This window comes from Saccopteryx bilineata, chromosome 6, assembly GCF_036850765.1.
Source record: "Saccopteryx bilineata isolate mSacBil1 chromosome 6, mSacBil1_pri_phased_curated, whole genome shotgun sequence".
In the NCBI taxonomy this organism is placed as follows: domain Eukaryota; kingdom Metazoa; phylum Chordata; class Mammalia; order Chiroptera; family Emballonuridae; genus Saccopteryx; species Saccopteryx bilineata.
Window position 1 is genome coordinate 35,273,780 of NC_089495.1, and position 22,391 is coordinate 35,296,170.

General features: G+C 39.0%; 1 protein-coding gene across 7 annotated transcripts in view; it reads left to right on the forward strand.

Annotated features, from left to right (window-relative positions):
- The window catches only part of PSD3 (pleckstrin and Sec7 domain containing 3), a 619,599-nt gene that overhangs the window by 489,053 nt on the left and 108,155 nt on the right, over positions 1-22,391 (forward strand). For all 7 annotated transcript variants that reach the window (XM_066234423.1, XM_066234424.1, XM_066234425.1 and 4 more), the window contains one exon: positions 13,991-14,034. In XM_066234423.1, the coding sequence (XP_066090520.1) occupies positions 13,991-14,034 (44 nt within the window). The remainder of the gene's footprint in view (positions 1-13,990; positions 14,035-22,391) is intronic.

The window sequence follows — 22,391 nt, forward strand, 5'->3', positions numbered from 1 at the left end:
TTATGTTTAGTATAAATATATGTTTAGTATAAATATATCTCTTGCAAAATAGGGTGGCATACTTATGCTTTAAAAATGTTACTTATCTGAAATTCAGACTAGTCAATGGAGAGGAAAAGGCAGGTATACAGGCAAGAAAAACATTTATTCGGGGTCCTGAGTTATAATTCGGGTACACACATTCTGGCAGCAACCAGAAAAGTGTCCCCTATAGGGATTAGGCACAGGGGTTTTTAAAAGAAAAAGGAAAAAAAAAAGAGCATTTAGGTTATATTAGTTGTTTATCAAGAATTGTGATTGGAGGGAAATTTATTTTTTACAAGTCATTTGTTTCTCATGAACATCTCTTTCCATTACTGGGAATGAAACATTTTCCCCCACAGAACTGGAAAAGCACAGCTATTTTGTACAGCCCTTGAGAAGTTCTTTCTCGACAAATAACTTCGTTTGGCAAGTCAGCAAGGTCAGTGCAATTTGTCCAACAAGATGGATTCCAGAGTACAAGATGGCGTTACTGTGGTCATTTGTTTTCACACATTAAACTAGGCATTGTTCATTTGATCTGGCAATTTACAACCTGCAGCAACTTTCAATCTACCTAATCCCCAGGTTTGAGACCAGTGGAGTAAATCATACTTAATTCACAGATTGTAGGTTAGATTTAAATAGGCACATACCTGCTCAGCCCAGAGCCCACCATGTAGAAGCACTCAGTAAGCGTCAACTATATGGAGGGTTCTCCTTCACTTGTCAGACATTGATCCTGGCATCTCCTAATAAAGACAGGATTCTAGCTGTAAAAGGGAGTGAAATGTCCAAGTTGGAGTTTTGTACCAAATTCTAAGATCCTTGAGAGAATACTATGCTAGTTGAAGTACAGAGAGTATATCCTGTGTAATATACAGAGACGGCATGTCTTGTCCTTCTAAATTTTGGGAGGAGAATTATATAGCAGAGGCTAACTTGTGTGCCAGGAAGTGGAGACAGGAAGTGAAAGGTTTAATAAAGGAAAATAAAAAGTCAAGGGAAAAAATTTAAAGGCTTTGCAATTAAACTGCCCTATAATCCCCTTTTGAGATCTGCCACTTAATAACACCTTACTTAACCTCTCTGTACCCCGTTTTCCACTGTTGTAAAATGGGAATGCTATGCATGGGTTGTGGTGAAGAGTAAATGAGGTAATGCACATCCAACCCTAAGAGCAGGTCCAATAAATATTAGTGGTTGGCATAGTTTGTCCAAAAGCCAGACTGCCAATTTGATTCAAAACAAGTGATTCTCCCCACACTCAGCTTATGTCTGGCATGGGGTATTGATCGGCTAAGGGGAGTGGAATGGCTAGACTCTGGATGTTTCAATTCTCATGTGCTGTGAAGTCTGAGGAGGACAGGAGTAGACTGCATAGAACAGCAGTGGTGCCTTTTATTTCCATGTCGTTTCACAGAGGACAGATGTTTTCATACTGGTGATTTCATTTCCCACAGCTGGTTTGATACAACAGGTTTGATACAAGTCGACTGATATCTAGTTCTTTGTTCTTTTTTTTTACGTTCGCTGCCTCTCATCATAATTGTGGCATCAGGATCATTATCTCTGAGGTCCTTGTCTTCTCAACCAATGTTTTTATAAAACACATGCTGATTCATTGTGGGAAATAAAGAGAAGCAGAAGACTTGATCACACGTGCAAGGAGTTAAAAACTTAGTGTTATCTAGATTTTTAGTTGAAAAAATAATATATGAGTGGTGTGGTAAGCATTCAAATAGTACGGAGAAGATGATGCATTGAAAATTCTCTTTCCCACCCCATTCTCCCAGTTGCCCTCTCCAAAGGCAATTGCTGTCAATGGATTCTTCTGTATGCTTTCAGAAATGCCTGTGTGAGTAAATACACATACACACAGGAGCATGCCAAACACAGTTTTGCACCTTACTTTTTATTTTAACAGTGTGTTCTAATATATCTACCTCATTTTTCGCTTGGCAAGTTGACGTTAGGTACTAATGGAAAGCAAGGTATCTCTGGTGCTCCTGTTGAAGCTGATTTACTCCAGTTTGAATTTGTGCGTGAGGTTTGTGAAAATGGGCCACCCTTCTTCCGTCATTTAGGAGAGAGCCTGACACACCTCAGTCTGCCGCTGCTGTCGCCGCAGTGCCGGCCAGCGCCCTGCTCAGCCCGGTACCCCTGGTCTTGCCGCCACTTCCCACCCTGTCTCCATGCAGCAGCCAGGGTGACCTTCAGGAACATGGATTAGACAAGTCACTCTCTGGCGTACAGTCCTCCAGCGGTTGCCCGACACACAGGAAAGCCTTGTTTTCTGGTCCAGAGCCTGACTTCACCTGGTTACCTGTTTGCTCTCTGACACCCCACAGCCGGGCCCGCCATGCTGTAGCCTCACGGAGCTCAGCTCTGTTTCTCAGTCACCGAGCTCCGGCAGGCCAAGGAAATACTTCCTGCTCTGTTGCGGGGCTGCTCCTTGTCGCTCGTACCCTGAATCCCTTGCAGCGAGGCTTACTTGACCACCCAGTCCAAAGCTACTCTTCTGAGTTACCGTATTTTAATTATCTCACAATAATTATCTGGTAGCCTACCAGAAAATGACAGAATTACCTTTCTCTGGATGTTTTCTTATTCCTTTACTGTCTGTCTCTGCCCCTACTGAGTCTAAGTTCTGCGTCTGCGTTGTTCACCACTGGACTTGTGGTGCCTGTGTTCTGTATCAGTACCCGACAGCCTGACAGGTAGTAGAGACTCAGTAAATATAAATATTTGTCAGCTGAATCAGTGAGTGAATGAGTGCATTGTTTTACAAGATTTATTTATATCATACTATTACAGGTGTTATAAGTGTTGTACTATTCTTGTTATAGGAAATATAAAAAATTATTTCTATATTAGCTATAAAAATATACCATTCTATATAGATACTTATAGTATATGCTATACTATTATAGAAAAATGCCTTCTATTGTCTAGTACTTATAAAAAGTACTTTCCCATATAAGCATGTTACAATAAAATATTTGTTGTGGTAATTATACATTAAAATAATACAATAGCCTGACCTGTGGTAGCGCAGTGGATAAAGCATCGACCTGGAAATGCTGAGGTCGCCGGTTCGAAACCCTGGGCTTGCCTGGTCAAGGCACATATGGGAGTTGATGCTTCCAGCTCCTCCCCACTTTTTCTCTCTGTCTCTCTCTCCTCTCTCTCCCTCTCTGTCTCTCTCTCTCTCCCTTTCTCTCTCCTCTCTAAAATGAATAAATAAAATTTAAAGAAAAATAAACAAAAAAATAAAATGCACTATTACCAATTCAAATAATAATAATAATAATAATACAATAAAAATTAAGCAAGGCATCCCATGAAGGCAGTTGGAGCAGACAGATTATAAAGAGTCAATGATGCATTAAAAGAGAATTTGAACTACTGACCATCAATTCATGTACACTGTGATCATAAGTTTTCTTAGCTATTAAAACTCAAGCCTATCTTTCCCTGTGAAAACATTTTAATATAAACTAAATAACAAGTCCTGAGCTGACATAATAGTAAAAAAAAAGCAATTAAAGAATAGCTATAGCATTGTTTGTTTTTAACTTTATAAACTCTAATTTCTAATAAGCTTTTTAACAGCAAAGCATTTATTGAAGTTGCAGAATTTATCACCCCATTTACGTTAATTTGAAGCATATATGTATACGAATGTTGGCACTGGGTCATGGGTAGTACAGTTAAAGCACTGCCTGGCTTTGGATAGACCTGTCTTCAGACCCTCACATCTCTCCTATGACCTTTGGGTTGTTTAATGTTTAGAAATGACGTTATGTCATTTCTAAAGTGGGGATAATAATGCCTCTCCCACATAGTTGCTGTGAGGATTCAGAGTGATTAAGTAGAAATAAATCTTTTAGCATAGTGGCTCACACAGTGTGGACTCCTGGATCTGTATTATCAACATTAGTGGAGGATCAGCTATTGAAAAAAGGCTAGACCATCATCACAAAAGCATTGAAATCTCATCAACCGAAACACCACATAGACAGGAGTTTAAATCTCTAAATCATAAACCAAGAAGTTTTGCTGGACCTATTCAGTGATTCTCAGCATTTCAAAACTGGCATCCTGTTGAACAACAGATGTGTCGTATCTGGCCACCAGATGTTTTTGTTTTTGTTGCCACACTTGAAAATTTGGAGACCTTGAATGATTTGTACTTCTAGCTACTTCTGAAAAATAGGAAGAGCTGGTAGTGGTGAGTCTACGTTCCCACCTGGCTGAAGTTAGGCTACAGCTGAGTATTAGCTGCTCCTCTAGACGGAGCTTTCTTGAATTCCCTAGAGTCTCTCCCTAGCTGTCTTTACTCATTTATGTTACTTACCTACTTCTCTGCATATTTGAGTCTTAGTTTGTTTTCTGATGTTGGACAAGCATTTGGATTTGATATTCAAACCAACTCATTAGGATATATCTACAGCTTTTTTTTAAATTAAGGTATTTTTGACATATAACATTAGTTTTAGGTGTACAGCATAATGATTTGATATTTATATACATTGCAAAATGACCACCACAGTAAGTCTCGTTATAAACATGTCATCTTACATAGTTATAAAATTTTTTCTTGTTGAGGAGGACTTTGTAAAATCTCTCTTGGACAAATATATGGTGATGGAAAATGATTTGACTTTGAGTGATGGGCACACAATGAATCAACAGTTCAAATGCTATAGAGTTTGTTCACCAGAAACCTATGTACTCTTATTGATCAATGCCATCCCATTAAATTTAATTTCAAAATTAAAAATTTTAGAAAAAGATCTACTCTCTTAACAATTTTCAAGTATGCAACACAGTATTGGTACCTGTAGTGACCAGGCTGCACATTCCACTGCCGTGACGTATTTATTTTATAGCTGTAAGTTTGCACCCTTTACCCCCTTCATTTTTCACCTTTGGCAATAATGAAGGTGTGGTGGTTCCTGTTTTAGCTGAAAAAGATACATTTGACAGCAGACAATCAGGGGAGCCCCTGTGCCCCCCTCCCTCTTAGAGAATCAATTCAGTTTCTCTCTCCCCCTTCTTTCCCTCTCTCCCTTTTACATTCTTGTTCACATGCAATTTTAAAACAGTTAGTTGTTAGTTGATAATAGTCGTGCCTGAGATTTGAGGGCAGGTAGTGATCCTGCTAATCAGCAACCGTGGCAAAAAAAAGTTAGTAGGGGCACAGGCAGAGGGGTAGGGACTGGGGAAGGAAGTAGTTTGAGCGTTTGACCAGGAGATTTCTGCGATCTTTTCTTACAGGACCATAAAATGGTAGATCTGGAAAGGAGCCTAAAAGGATAGCCTTACATAACCCTTGCAATTGCATCTTTAGAAAATAAAAGCCAGCAGAGGGATTTAATTTGTCTTAAAAGGGCAAGTTAATGACAGTCAGATGCCCACCCCTCCCCTTTAAGTTCTGAAAATCGGTCTGTTCTATTTCATTGTTCTCTAACTACATGTAATCTAATGTCGCACATTAGGTACCGTGTGTGAAAGTTTCTTGTACATTGTAAGTGGGAAGAAGAAGGTTAGGTGATACTCTTGGCTGACTAATTCTCTCTTGGGTGAAGCGGCACATTATGTTTTGCTCGCATAAGAGGCCCCTGAGCATGGGGTGGATTCACCTGCACTGAGCATGATGCCACTCTAGTCTATAGAATGTCCTCAGAAAGGTTTATTATGAGATGAATGATACCTGCTAATTGCACTTCAGATTCCCATTCCGTAAGGTAAGGGCTTTCTAAGTTTGCAGTGTCTGTTACGGGCTTGTGCTGGTGCGTCTGCTCGGTGGTCAGACGCTTCACGGTTAGATTGGTTCTGTCTGCCGCAGCTGGCTGGTTGGTCCATGCCCCACACACAAGATTAAGTTCATGGTCCAGGGCATCGATTTTTGACTTTTTACATCCAAAAAATAGATCTGACTATAGATTTGGAAAAGAACAAATTCACAATACGTTGCATTACATTGAGTATGCTTCTGTCACCCTTGAAGGAGAGCTAAAGCATTGACTATCTACGAGGTTGCTTGTGAAGCTATTTGATGTACCCCATTTATACTTGAGTGCATGAAACTGTCCAGTAGGTGCAGGAACACATGTAGTTTAAAGGGAGTGCTATTAGAAACTCCTCTTTACTGCCTACTTTTCATTAAAATAGATCCACCTATGATACCCTTGTGGTCAAAGTTTCTGGCTGTTTATCCTTTTTTACCTGTTTGACAGTTGCTTTCTGGCATTAAAAAAAAAAAAAAAAAAAAAGCATAGCCTGACCAGGTGGTGGCGCAGTGGATAGAGCATTGGACTGGGACGCAGAGGACCCATGTTCAAAAACCCGAGGTCGCTGGCTTGAGCATGGGATCATAGACATGACTCCATGGTCACTGGCTTAAGCCCAAAGGTCGCTGGCTTGGAGCCCAAAGGCTGCTGGCTTGAAGCCCATGGTTGCTGGCTCGAGCAAGGGGTCACTCGCTCTGCTGTAGCCCGGTCAAGGTACATATGAGAAAGCAGTCACTGAACAACTAAGGAGCTGCAACGAAGAACTGATGCTTCTCATCTCTCTCCCTTCCTGCCTATCCCTATCTGTCCCTCTCTCTGACTCTCTCTCTGTCTCTGTCCAAGAAAACCCCACATAACTCTCACTCATAATTTTTTTGATATTGCACAGATGTAAAAATCTTCAGAGGTAAAGGGGTCAAATGAAGAGTCAGTTATAAATATTGGTTTTAGGGGAGCCTTCCTTAATGAGGGATAATGCAGTTTTTCAATATTGTGTTAAGGCATAGAGAAGAAAATAAAACTTGAGGCCCATTGCTTTAAGGTATTTTGAGCTTTTCTAACCAATCTGAAATTTATTTGATGTAACTAGTTTATCATTAATTTTTTAACCTTTATCATTTTCAAACACAGTCTTTCTCTGATAATACTTCCAGAGGGGTGCGTATTTAATTCTCTACTTAAAAGTCTGTTTGATCTGAATATCCGTGTGAAACAGCATTGCACTTGACAGAGGTAGTCATGGTGTTGATGTGTCATAATCCTTGCTGGGTAAAATTTCTCTGTGGCCACTGTCAGTCTCACTAAGGGAAATTGGAAGCTTTGTTATCCTTTGTACTTTTCATAATAATTCAAGGAGCACAGAGGGGAAAAATCATTGGAGTTTAGAGATGATTGAACTAAAATGCATAAATTTCATAGAGTACAAAATGTGCTTCTAGACTAGAGAGACACGGAGAAAGAGACTCGTAGTTACACCGTGCGTGGTGAGGGGGAAACTTTAGAGACCTATGTGCGGACTGTCAACGACGGTGCTAAGCCTCGAAGAAAATTGCATTTTACCAGAAAGCAATCAGAATTGAGGAATAAAGACTTTAAAGTAAATTTAGATCAGGATACCTTGATCTCTGTTTAAGCAACTTTGCTTTTTCATTTGAATTTGAAGAATCATTTTCTCCTGTTGAGCCCCGGTGGAAGTACATGATTGTTGTATAGCTCCTGGTTAAGTGGCAGGAATTTCAGTTAGAGAAAAGATTGGTAAACTTGTAAAGCGAGGAGTTTTAACCAAGGGTTCATAGCAAAGTATTGTGTAGGCATTGGGAAATATTCACGTATAGATTTCTCACCTGGGAATGGGATTCAGTAGATGTGGGATGGGGCTCAACAGTCAATGCTTTAAACATTTCTTTGCTGATTCTGGTGGTACCCTCATACCTTCCTTCAGTTTATACCAGTAGAGTAAAAGACGATGTTTTACCTAAGGACTTACTCTGGAAATATTTCTGAAAATCCGCCTATGGGTAAATATCTGCTTATAGGTATGACTATTCTTTATTCAGACATGTCTTTCATTTATACCCTAGTATATTTCCTGGGGCCACTGTAACAAAATCACTACAAACGTTGGTATTTTAAAACAGCAGGAATTTATTCGTTTACAATTTTGGAGGCCAGAAGTCTGAAATCAAGGTATCTAAGAGGGAGGAGAGAATCTGTTCCCTCTTCTTCCAGCTTCTGCAGATTGCCAGGATACCTTGGCTTGTGTTTAATCACTCCAGTTTCTGTGTTCATCTTTACATGGCTTCCTCTCTAAAATCTCCCTCTGCCACCTTCTTATGTAGATAGGCACCACTTCAGCCCCGATACTCTTTCCATCCTGAGATCATTAACTTCACATCTGCACATGTTTTGCTATATACAGAAACATTCACAGGCTCCAGGGGTTAAGAACCTGGTCATCTTTGGAGGGTTCACTGCTTGGCCTATGATACCTGGTTGTCATCTCACTGCATGTAATTTATATGGGCTGCTGTGGCCCAGTAACGTTCATTTTAGTACCTTTCTCCATTTATCCCCCAGTACCAACTCATGGTCACAGGGAACTGGCAGCCTTCCATGAGTATTTACCCACAAACATTGCTCCCTTAGAGCTAGCTCAGATAACCCCTCCTATAGCTGGAAATAAACTATTTCCCTGAGGATGTAGACTATACCTCCACTTTCAGCCATTCATGTCACAAATACCTTTGGTCATAAGTGGACTGACAGTAAAAGATCCGGTGGTCAGCAACTGTCATCCTCACCAACAAAGGCATTTCAAGCATGTGTCCTATCAACAGTGGCTCTTGTTGAAAGCTCATTTTTTTTTTTTATTCAGTGAGGTGCAGAGGCAGAGACAGACTCCCACATGTGCCCCAACCAGGATCCACCCAGAAAGCCCACTAGGGGGTGATGCTCTGCCCATCTGGGATGTGGCTCTGTTGCTCAGCAACTGAGCTCTTCTTTTTTTTTTTTTTTGATTAATTTTAATGGGGTGACATTGGTAAATCAGGGTACATATGTTCAGAGAAAACATCTCTAGGTTATTTTGACATTTGATTATGCTGCATTCCCATCGCCCAAAGTCCAATTGTCTTCTGTCACCTTCTAACTGATTTTCTTTGTGCCCCTCCCCTCCCCCAACTCCCTCCCTCTCCTCCCCTTCACCCTGTAACCCCCACACCCTTGCCCATGTCTCTGAGTCTCATTTTTATGTCCCACCTATGTATGGAATCATATAGTTCTTAGTTTTTTCTGATTTACTTATTTCACTCAGTATAATGTTATCAAGGTCCATCCATGTTGTTGTAAATGATCCGATGTCATCATTTCTTATGGCTGAGTAGTATTCCATAGTATATGTGTACCAAAGCTTTTTAATCCACTCGTCCACTGACGGACACTTGGGCTGTTTCCAGATCTTCGCTATTGTGAACTGAGCTCTTCTTAGTGCCTAAGGCAGAGGCCATGGAGCCATCCTTAGCGCCCAGGGCCAGCTCACTCCAATCAAACCATGGCTGCAGGAAGGGAAGAGAGAGAGAGAGAGAGAGAAGTGAGAGGGGGAAGGGTAAAGAAGCAGATGGTTACTTCTTCTGTGTGCCCTGACTGGGAATCAAACTCAGGACATGCACATGCTGGGCTGATGCTCTACCACTGAGCCAACCGGCCAGGGCCAGCTCATCTTTTAAGATTAGACTATTACAGTGACCAGCCTTATTTGAATCTATTCTAAGGGTGGTACAAGGCTTGTTACCTTTTCACATGGGCCTTAACTTAAGCCATATATTTATGGTGCTGTAAAGTTTGGGATGTAGTTTATAGTTGGTCATAGTTACTTTATGTCTAAAAGAAATGTGATTGCTGAGTCATAGTTTGTGAAAACCAGCTACAGGACCTTGAGCAAGTTAATTAACATTGAGCTTCGTTTTCCTCACCTATGAAAGGGAGAATTTGTTCCATACTCTCTAAACCAGTGGTCCCCAGCCTTTTTTTGGGCCACGGACTGGTTTAATGTCAGAAAATATTTTCACAGACCGGCCTTTAGGGTGGGACAGATAAATATATCATGTGACCAAGACAAGCATCAAGAATGAGTCTTAGATGGATGTAACAGAGGGAATCTGGTCATTTTTTAAAAATAAAACATCGTTCAGACTTAAATATAAATAAAACGGAAATAATGTAAGTTATTTATTCTTTCTCTGCAGTCTGGTACCAAATGGCCCACGGACCGGTACCGGTCCACGACCCGGGGGTTGGGGACCACTGCTCTAAAGCACTTTTCAGCTCTGAAATTCTATTGTTTTTTCTTGAGTGGAAATTAGAGAATTTAACAATTTGTCCTGAAAATGTTGTTACTAAAAGACGTGTTCTTGTGCCATCATTAGGCAGTTACAAGGTGGAATAACAGCTGGAAAAATTCTGGCGGTTCTAGGATTCTGTTTTGAGTAGCTTATATTACCATAAATTACCTTGTGCTTTGTATGTCATGTGTCTGTACTGAAAAAAGTAAACATTTTATACCTTACACCGAGAGCATGTCCTAAGATTGAGAGTTCACTTTGTCTTTAGTTCTTCATGCCCTAGTTCTTCTTTACTGAGTTTGTGATGCTTTGGGAACAGCCAGGGGCAGCTGACAAGTCGCTCTGAAGTTCACAAGAGTTCATGTGGGCTAAAGAAAACCCTAAATTCACTCATGCTGAAGAGATAAGATGAGGAAGATAGGAGTAATGAGGAAGTTAATCCCAGGAGACAGGAGAAAATTCAGGAGACTATGTACGTGTCACAGAAAATAAGAAAGAAAATATTTGAGAGTGTTCAGTGCTGCTGAAAGGTGAAGAGATGTAGGAGCACCAAAAAGTGGCCTGAATTTAGCATCGAAGGAAGTGGATGAATTTATTGTGATCAGTTTTAATAGAGGAACAGGGCTGAGCGCTGGATTGCTGAATGGAAGAGAAGGAAGTAAATACAAATAAGGATTGCAGAAGCATCTCTCAGAAACGTGGCTTAAAAAGAGGAGCTGAGGAACAGAGGTGACACAACTGCATTACAGAAGTGGGGTTGGGAGAGTCGCACATGTGTGAAACCTGTCAGGGAGCCAGTGAGGAGATGTGGAACGCCCCTTCCTTGCCCATCAGAACCATCAGAAGGAAGGGGAGGGTACATGCCATGCCGGCGCAGATCCATTTTAGGGAAGGTGTCAAAAAGTGAAAGGAGGCTCACGATTGAAGAAGGCTCTGCTGAAGTTTGAGGTGATGGATCTTCAGTGGCATTAATTTGTACTACTGTTTAATTTTCTGTTAGTGCTGAATTAGTCACCTACAAAGAGGGAAGCCTGTTCAGTTCAGGAAGATTCCACCAGTGGTGGGGTCATTGTTGCTTTCTCTGTTATAGAGACCCCAGCCCCCTTGACTCCAGGGGTGGACCCAATCGTAGCACCTCATCTCCCGTCATGTGGATTAATCCGTGGAGAAAGCAGCTGACCTCAATCACACCAACTGCTATCTTTTCAAACTGGAGTAGGAGACAGAACTATTGGTTTTCTCTCGTTGAGAGACACAAAGATGTGAATGGACGTTGCTGGTTTGGAACACATTTCTTGTATAGTAAAGAAGGAAGGAGTGGAGATATTTGGGTTGGCAAGGGAAGAGCTGAGAGGCGGAGAGAGTTTTAAATTCCTGTGTCCCAAGGCCAACTTCATCCATATCCTTTTATGATTTGACTACATAAACTATTAGGTCCCCTTTATCCTTAAGATAGAATTTAGGTATTTGTGTTTGAAGCTAAAGAAACCCTAACTAATATAGGGAGTATAAATGTGGAGAAGTCAGAGTTGGATTGGTCAAGAGTTACAGATACAACAGAAGACATGAACAAGACTGTCTGAGGTGATAGAGCGTAGGGTCCTCGCTGCACAGGCAGGGAAGGGATTCCAGTGATGAGGAGGAATCCAGGGAATTCAGTTCTTAGCTAAACTAAGTATGTAGATAAAAGGATAAGAAGTTGTAATGAGTTGTAATAAGAGTGTTGGATGCATTTGCAAAACAGATTTTGCTTCCTTAAGAAAAATAACAGATCATCATAAAGCTCTAAAATAATTCGTGGAAAATCTCTGTAATTTTGCCGTTGAAAAGGTTAACATCCACCTTTTAGGTGATCTTGTTATATACACAGGGACTTACAATGTGGCAAGTTTGTTGACTTATATAAGACATTTTATGATCAAGTTTTAATGTATTATATGCAGCTGATTAAGTAACAAGAATTTCCTGATTTGGAATTCAATATCCCTTTAAGTGAAATATTTTCAGAAATAAAAAAAAAAAACTGAAATAATTTGTTCTAGGGCAGAATTGACTGTATCAAAAAAATTTTAGAACTTAAATATCATTTTCAACTACCTTTATAAACAGATTTTTTTAAATCTTTACCACATTGTTAAAGTATGCTGGGTAGTATTGAATGTGATCATTTATAAAGAACCTTTAATGATCTATCTCTTCTCAATTATAGTTTCTCAGCCCACTTCCACTTGTGGGTTCAAAATGGCTCATACAAATAATAGAATCCATTCAAAAGGCATTAATCCAGTAAGAGTATGTTGAGTCTTGAGTTAGATGTCTAGTCTCTGTACCTCTCTTAAGTGCAGCCTCATGAAACATTAGCTGTATATTAGCTTGTTTATTGTAGTTCTTCAGGAAATCTGAGTTCTTCGAAAAGAAGACACAATTTACAGCATGGTTTTTATGCCTTGAGTTACCCTCATTTTAATTTGGTGTTTTATCATTTTTGTATTTGAGGACACATTTTGCCATGTCCTAATAATGATTAAATGTGTCTTAAAATTTATTAGCTCCCATAATTAGCCTGTAGTTAAACTTGACTATTGTAATCACATAGAAGAATTCCCAGTCTGTCAAGATACTGGGTAAGGATACATGTATTAAACCATAAATAATATAAAATCTGTAACCTAAATACATTTGAACTGAATTTGGAAGTGTTTTCGCTGAAAAGGGGACTTACTACTGGAACGCAGTCTTCTGTTTACACACGTGTAGGCCCTCCTGCACCTGTACAAGAAAGAGCGAAAGGCAGAGGTAGGAATGCGAGGCGTTTCTCCCTCTGCTCTGTTCCCCGGGAAAGTGTGAACCTGCCATTTCCTCTTTTGAAAGATGAGGGGCTAAATGACACCCGAGCCCCTCTGTTCCCATCTCAAAGTCAGTGTAGTCTTTGCTCAGTCTAATAGGTCCAAGTCCTTTTTTGAAGAAAAATGTTCCAACTTCATCATAATGTGATTATGCGCCTACATTATCCTTCCCTTCAGTATGATTCGCTGTTGTGGTTTTATATCTTAGAGGTGCATTTGTGTTTTCCTTGTAACATCTTACTCAAAATTGAGAAAGTTGAGATGTGGAGTGGCATTTCGTTGGATCGCTGTGGTAGTGGAACATCTTGATTGCACGGCGCGTCTGTGTAACGCCAGCGCTGGGAGAACCAGGGAGGCAGTCTTACGCCGCCCTTGTCATTACCGTTACCAAGGCTCTGAGCAAGCTGGCTGCCTCCCCCTCCAGCTCCTCACACACACCACTATCACACCAACTGTCAAGCCCAGTCATGAAGTTAGACCAGTAAAAGCTGCCTGCACCACTGGTATAGAAACTCTGGAATTACTCTATGATGGTTTTTTATAATCTGGCTCTGGTACTCCTTCCATGTATCTTTCTCATTAAGTTGTACCTATTCCATTAAGGAAAAGGTATGAATACTCTAATATATTTAAACTAGTGAAATGACAAGACTAAGAAAAACAGAAGACATGGTTTAATTTTAATCATATCCCATTTTAAATAGGATAAATATTAATATCTCACTGGTCAAATGTAATGGTCATATATGTCTTACTTAAAAAAGACTTTTTTTTTACTTTATAAAAAATCTGTTTTATGAAATGCTGCTTACCCTGTGCATATTGGCCTCATCTGTGTGTCCCTCGTCTCTGCAGAGGGTGACCAGCCAAGGGGCTTGGGCACTGCTTTCTGAAGCACTCCAGCCTTCTGGCTTTGATCATTGTCTGAATTCAAAATGTGGAATGGAAAGAAGGAATAATTCCATCTTGTTTTCTCTCTTTACAGGCTCTGTACAACTCAATCAAGAATGAGAAGCTTGAGTGGGCAGCGTAAGTATACTGGATGTCAGCCTTTTAATAAATGAACCGCTTGCTCCTTTCTTCTGTCTTCCTTTATGGTTTAGAGGTGATCCGAGAGAAGGATTAAATATGCGTGGACAGTTCTCACTTTACACTAGTGTCTTACCTACTTTGTACCATACCCGAAATGCCCGTGTCTTTATCTGGGTACCCAGCATGCTCCTGTTCTGCTTTTCATTTGGTTGTTACGCCTATAGGCACTTAATTTCCTTTTTAATGTATCCTTTTAAAAACAGCATTCCCAAAGAAATCTGATAAAATTACATATATTCCAAACTCTAATACAAGTGATTTTTAATCATTTAAAATAAGTACATCCACTTATTCTAATTTTCTCTGTCAAATTGTCACAGATCAAGGGTTTTCCAATCCTATTTCTTATGATACCAGGGTATTGATATATAAGCTTGAGAAATGGTAGGTAAAATAAGCTACAAATTTTTTTTAACTGTAAAACTTCCAGAAGCTTATGTAGTGCCAATATATAGTGTCAATCTCCAAGAGATGAATACAATTTGAAATGTTTCTTGAACCTGTTTGACAGTACAATGTAGTATTTCAAGGTAAATACTTTGGGAGATACTATTCCAGATTAATTATACCTAACTCTGTGTAGACGAATGTACCACTCTTGTTAAATTTTCACTGATCAGTATAAGTGTTAATTTAATCTTTAAGAAGTTATTAAGGAAGACTCTTTACTAAATTTATAATGATGTTGTCAAGAAGTTAGGTCAAATATGGTTTTCAATGAGAACTACATGTGAATTTTATTTTTGATTTTCACTTATATTAAGCATTCATAAATATTTTTCTACCATGTGACCTAACATAGCAATCAGCAATGAACTTGTTTGCAGAATCATAACATGGAGGACTAATCTTATTCTTTCATATGTACCTTGAGGAAAAGTGGCTTAGCAGTTGTCTTCATCTTACATATAATATGCTTGAAAGGACAGAAAATATCAATACCACTTGAGTTGTTTCCACTAATTGTAAGGTCATATGGTACTACTGCTTTAAATTTAGGGATTCAAAGTCTAAGTTGAGACTGTAATATTTATAAGTATATGTGATGGCTTATGTGTATGTATGTATATATAGATATCATGAGATTCACTTAAAGACAATGTATCATTTCAATGGAAACTCATTAAGATTAACAAGAATTCATGATCTGAGATCCAAAGTGATCATTTTATCTCTCTTAAATAAAAGTGGACTTCTAGTTTCTAGAACAATTACATAAATAATGTAGTTAGAATCTTGCTGAAATGATAAAGGCACATCCTATCCTATTCTAGAGAAAACTAATAAAAATGAAATAATTATAAGCACAGTCTTACTAGGGGAGAGAATATTTTAAGGATTCTTTTATGAAGTTGTTTTTAAAAGCAAATAAATATGTTCCTGAGGATCTATATTGCAAATCTAGATTTTTGATATATGAATTTGTTACAGTAGGCTTCATTTATATTTATGTGCAGTGGCAACTTGGTGCAAGAAACCTTGATCTTGGACCCTATCTATGTGTGGGGAGTGGGAGTTTACCGTGAACGGGATTCATCTATCCCCGCCTTGTCAAATCAACAGAGTATCGTGTTCAGGAGCCCAGATCCCAGAGTCACATAGATTTGGGTTTGAATTCCAGCTCAGCTACAAAGATGCTGCCACAAAATTTGTAGGAAACTATATTTGCATGGGAGGTATCCTGACATTGATTTTAGAACCTTAGAAGAAATTGACTTATGGAATCATATCATGGAATGTTACAACCAGAGGGACCTCTGAGTTTTTTAATTCATTGATCTTCTGGGTTCCATGGAAGCCCTAGGAGGTACATGGCTGGGAGCCTCCATAAGCGATGTGACTGAGGGAGAGAGGGAAGGTAACAATTCTACCTTCCACAAGTATCACGCTTCTTTTGGTTGATCAAAGCAGCCCCACTGTTATCTTTTTAAAATAAATATTTTGAATTCTACTTAATATTTCTCTTTTTAAAGGTATCTGTACTTAAAAAATTTTTTTTGAAAAGTACTACTTCAGTCCAATAGTTCTCATTTCATATATGAATATGAAGTCAAGTAGCATTCATTAACAGGTCAAAAGTTACAGTTAGTGCCTAACCAGGCAGTGGCGCAGTGGATAAAGCATTGGACTGGGACTCAGAAGACCCAGGTTTGAAAACCTGACATTATTGGCTTGAATGCAGGCTCGCCACCTTGAGCACAGGATCACTGACTTGAGTATAGAATCATAGACATGGCCCCTTGGTTGCTGGCTTGAGCCCAAAAGTCACTGGTTTGAAGCTCAAGGTTGCTGGCTTGAGTCCAAGGCCCATGACTTGAGCAAGGGGACACTCGTTCTGCTGTAGCCCACCCCTCACCCCATCAAGGCACATATGAGAAAGCAATCAATGAACAACTAAGGAGCCACAACTAAGATTTGATGCTTCTCATCTCTCTCCCTTCCTATCTGTCTGTCCCTACCTGTCCCTCTCTCTGTCTCTGTCACACACACCAAAAAAGTTACAGTTTAATGCAGTGGCAAAGGCAGGCGTTACTCCCCGGTACCCTGGCTCCCGGGAGCAGCCCCGTGTTGCCTCGCTTCTCTGTGACCACATACTCATCAAGTCTTTGCTGGGCAGCAAACATGTCTGAAAGTCTCTATGCCAGCTTTTGATACAGTGCAAATTAAGAGAATTTTATATTAAATTTTTAGTCTCGTTAAATGTTCCTAGAATTATTAGTATTTTTCACTGAGGCGAGTCATTATTACATCTATTTCACAAATCTTTAGGCCGCTGCTTCTGTGCCTGGCACAGTACTGTATCCTAGATACAGGTATGAAAAAGACAGGTTTTCTGCCTAATGAGAACACAACATGGGAGTGGTGGGAGGGGGTGGACTGCACAAAGAGAAAAACATAAAACATAAGAATTGTAGCGAAGAGTGCAGTTAGCTCAACCACCTTGCAGAAGGTCTCAGCTCCCTCATGCAGGACAATGACCATTTCTTCCCCAGACCCTTTGTTCAGTTGTTCATTATTCATGAAGCGTTTATTTGTTGAACGACTTTGTAGTAGGCAATATCTGGAAACTTGGAGAGAACAAAAAGTAAGAGAGAAAAACAAGACATTAAGGCATTTTCCCTGGCCTTCACAAATTTTATAGTTTAATACAAATGATGACAAAATAAAGGTAAAGAGTAGGTTCTCTCTGATCGGGATGGGATGGGATGGGATGGGATGGGATGGGATGAGGTGAGTGGTAGTGGGTATGGGAGCTTATAACTTATGTAGAATTGTTTAAAATGAGCTGCATGAAGGTCTTCAGAGAACATAACAACTAACCAAAAGGAAAAACAGTGCATATTATTCATTAGGAAAATTGATGGTCTCCTCTTGTTTATTGCTGTTATTGTACAACAGTATTTAGGAATTGTAAGAAATCTTTCTTACCATGGTTTTTAAAAATTTATATATCCAGTCTCACTTTAATTAAGATACAATAAAACTAATTTTAAATAATGCACTCTGGGATCCCCTCTCCACTCCCCACTTCCCTCCATGTCTGGTCACAACACCGTTTGCTTTGTATCATTATGCACAGTTCTCTTTAATTCTGAAGAAGCATTTTACAACGTTGCCTCATGGGATAAACTTGGCTATTTTACATTACCCTATTGCTCATTTTACAAGAGCAGTTTAAAATCTTTATTACCTTCGCTTTTAAAGTAAATTGTTTTCTGAATGCCCTCATGTATCAAACTGTCCTAACTAATAAGGTGATGTGGTAACATCTTGGAATCTGTCTTTCAGATCATGTGTTATGTAATCCCAGAGCCCTAAAAAGTGTAGTTTTAAATGCCAACAGCTCATTGTTTGTTTTTGTTGTCCTTACTGTTAAGAACTTTTATCATGGCTGAGCTTTTCAGGAAACCATTGCTGCCCATTTATTGGCTAATTTTAGGAAGTAGAGAAAGCTCTCCAAATATTTCCTCCTCCTCCTTTACCATTATTATATGTAATGCTGCTTGTGAGTGTGAAGGTGTGTCCCTGTGTTTGCATCTGTGTGTATTGTTAGAGAATGATAGATAAAGACAGTGGAGTAACTAGTACTTGTTAGTTCACATGGCACTTTAATTCTCTATCCAATCCAAGGGTCTGGATCTGAAACTGACAACTGCTCCAGTGTCTCTTTGTTATGCAGTCTTGGGAAAAAAATTCTTTCCAAGAAAGGAACCCTTTTAGAAGTTTTACTTTCATTATTTAGTCCCTTTTTGTATCTAACATAATTGTGTTGACTCTCATTTTATTTTATGTTATAATGCATATCAATTAAAATGTAGTCGCAATTGTTGAGATGGGAATGGCCATCTCAAAAGATAGTTTTCTTTCCAATCAAGAGAGTTTTCTTTTAAGTTAGATTATTTAGGTGAGCCACCTTTAGCTTGTAAATGTAATTTATTGATTTGCATTTAAATTTTCTTTATCAATTTCTCTTTGTTATAATTCTCACTGATATATTTTTTTAATTTGCTAGCATTAGAGCCCTCTAGGAAGAAGAATTGAAATTCCTATCTACATCTTTTATATTTGAACTTGTATCCTAAAGGAAAGCATGCTTCTTTGTTTTATTTTAAAATATACCTTACCTAGAGGTAAAATTATTTTATTTGCATAAAAAGATAAATCATGGCAATTCATTTTTACAATAAGTTATTCTGTTAAATAATTTTATTATCTTAATGCCCTGGTGAATCTAGATATGTGTTATCATTAATCAGGTTAGTGTTTCTTAAGAGCAGGTATAGATAAATAATAACTTTTTTTTTTTTTCATTTTTCTGAAGCTGAAAACAGGGAGAGACAGTCAGACAGACTCCCGCATGCGCCCGACCGGGATCCACCCGGCACGCCCACCATGGGGCGAAGCTCTGCCCACCAGGGGGTGATGCTCTGCCCATCCTGGGCGTCGCCATGTTGCAACCAGAGCCACTCTAGCGCCTGAGGCAGAGGCCACAGAGCCATCCCTAGCGCCCGGGCCATCTTTGCTCCAATGGAGCCTTGGCTGCGGGAGGGGAAGAGAGAGACAGAGAGGAAAGCGCGGCGGAGGGGTGGAGAAGCAAATGTGCGCTTCTCCTGTGTGCCCTGGCCGGGAATCGAACCCGGGTCCTCCGCACGCTAGGCCGATGCTCTACCGCTGAGCCAACCGGCCAGGGCAATAATAACTTTCTTACTCAAGTCTTGTTGAGTCAAAACATTTATTTGATATTTTGATCTAAGAAGTCCAAAGGTAATTCTCATTTGAAACTTCCAAGTAGCCACCTGTAGGTTGGTAAATACTACTGAGAAAACTAAGACAAAGAGAAATTGCTATAATTTAGACAATGCTTGTAGATATAGCACATATAGTAAATATATAAAGAAAAATTTGAGTGTGAGGGGAAAGAGGTAGGACAGTTGGCATTAGAAGTAATTGGTAGAAAGAGAACTAACTAAAAATTAATAAAACTGATATATTTGTCTATAAAGAATGAATAAAACTCAGTTCTTTATTTGAGGTGCTCATATTCTTAAACATTTTCTAGATATGCATTGTGCCTCATTGAAATACTAAAATAGATAGAATTTAACATTTCTACCATTGTTGCTATATATTAGACTATCCTCACATTTCTAACATGGAAAATATACTGCATCATGCTGGACTTGTAGTAAACTATTATAGTAATTCTAGTGTTAATAATTGATGGACTTTACAATTTTAGAAGACACATTTAAGAGACAATCCATACGAATATTAAGTAAGGATAAATCTAAATATATATAGTGGATATGCAAAGCGGATTATTAGCTAAAGGATTGATATCACTTAAAAATTTATTCGCTAAAAATAATACTGAACATGGATCAATCTCCTGAGTTTTGGTGTTTAATGGAGGAAAGGTTTCAGGTTTAGAATTAGGGAAGATTATCTCATATAGCTCTGTGAGATATCATTTTATTAAGAATCTGAACCATAGCTCACACTTAGTGTTTAATCTCTAAGTACCTATTTTTCTTGGCCATCTAATTGGAAAGAATTTACCATCCAGTTCTTAGCTTTAAAAGGGTAAGTTGGAAAAAAAGTCTCCTTTCTGTGTAAGTGGCATCTCAAAGCTGAGACTGAGATCAATACTTAGAATTTGCAAGGATTTTATGGGTATAACTTTTAATATCCACAAATATGGTGACAAAAGTGATAGAATTTTATAAACACTGTTATCTTTGCTTCACATTTTCTTTATCTTCAAAATATGCAGAGCAGACAGGTTGGTGAACAGATGGAATGTGATTATAATGGCAGTAACCTACTTGTCCCAAAGCAATTTTAGAATCACTGAGGTGCGATGAATTACAGAGGCTGGGATATAAGAACAGTGGGTTTTTCCCCCTAATATGCTGATGATTTAGAATTGCTAAGCCTTTCTCTTTGTTAAAGAATGACAAAGAAGAAAAGTAGTAAATATAATTTCTAAATGAAGCATAATACACATACAATGGCTACTATAGTGCCCTGAATGTTTTGGACGATATTTGTCTGGATTTTACTGACCATCTTGTATGTGTACATTGTGATATACTCACATACATACATTTTCAGAGGTGAGAAGAATTTCGCCTCCTGTCAGTAACACTGGAGAAAATTATTTTTAGTTACCCATTAGAAATTCCCTAGTAGGTCTTTTTGGAAACTAGCATCTGGCTTTACCCCAGTGTACTACCAACCACTGTTTTCCATTAAAACGCAAAAACAAAAACATCTTAACATCTTCAATGAAGTTTTTCTTCTTTTGGAAAGTATGCTGCAGTCTTTGTTCATATAGTCACACCCTTTCTTTCAGAAAACCAAGTTATTAGCTGGTTTCTTACTCGCACCTGGAAGCATTTTTCTTTGTGTTAAAGGACCGATCGTGGAGCTTAACATCATTCATAAAAGTATAGTCTGTTTTTATAGCCAAGATGCCTGTGTTGGAATAGGATATTTTCAGAAAATAAAATGTATTTATGTTTAAACAACAATTTTTTAGTTTACATGCTTTTTTGTTAAGTGTCAAAGCAGATCCATTTTAAACTCATTCTGCCTTATGGCATTATATGATGGGATATAATAAAAACTCCATGACAAGTGAGCACATTTTTAAAATAAGCTTATTTTTAATTTTCCAATAGTCACCTGATCACAATGTTAAAATTATACTCAACTTAAGGTTCTGTTCATACACTCAACCACCGTGTTCTTTCTTAAATACAGATTTATTGAGGTTATTTTTTTATTTTTATTTATTGATTTTAGAGAGAGAAGAAGGGGGAAGAGAGAGAGAGAAACATCAGTTTGTTGTTCCACTTCTTTATGCATTCATTGGTTGATTCTTGTATGTGTCTGGATTGGGGGTAGAACCTGCAGCTGTGGCCTATTGGGATGATGCCTAACCAACTGAGCTGCCCAACCCTGCCTGGTCAGGGCGGTTTAATTTTAATTTTATTTATTTATTTTAGATTTTTTTTATTTATTCATTTTAGAGAGAGGGGACAGAGAGAGAGAGAGAGAGAGAGAGAAGGGGGGAAGAACAGGAAGCATCAACTCCCATATGTGCCTTGATCAGGCAAACCCGGGGTTTCGAACCGGCGACCTCAGCGTTCCAGGTCAACACTTTACCCACTGCACCACTGCAAGTCAGGCAGGGCGAGGTTTAATTTATATATCATAAAATTCACCAATATAAGTCTGATTTCAAGGTTTTTGGTTACTTTACAGAGTTGCATAACAATCCATCACCCCATTATTGTCATTCCACTGAGATGCATTGTGCCTGTGATTCATCATAGCCTATGTACAGCTCCAAAAAGGTCTGTTAGCCACTCAACAAAGGTCCTACCTATGTAAGGTTCACCTGTTTGACCTTTGGTTTTTCATTGAGATGGTAGGTAATATCTTCCTTTTTAGGGTGGTTGTGAGATTAAGAAATTAAGTTAAGATAATGTTCATGGTAATGTTTGGAGATTCAAGATAGAGTTTGGTAGCTGACTCATACCCCCACTCCTGTCTTAATATTCTGGCTAGAGGAGTACTGAATCAAATGAAGTTAAATATTTGCTCTATATCCCAAAGTGCAAGGTGCCCTGAGAAGGTTAGATTGGAGAATGCAGTGGGGAGCTGGATGACTGCAAGCCTGCTGAGCTCAGCCCTCTTGACTTGACTATGGACTGAGAAACCAGAATTAAGGAAGCAGAGAAAAGCCTGACCCACTGGGTTTGCCACGCAGTGAGGCAGAAGGGAGA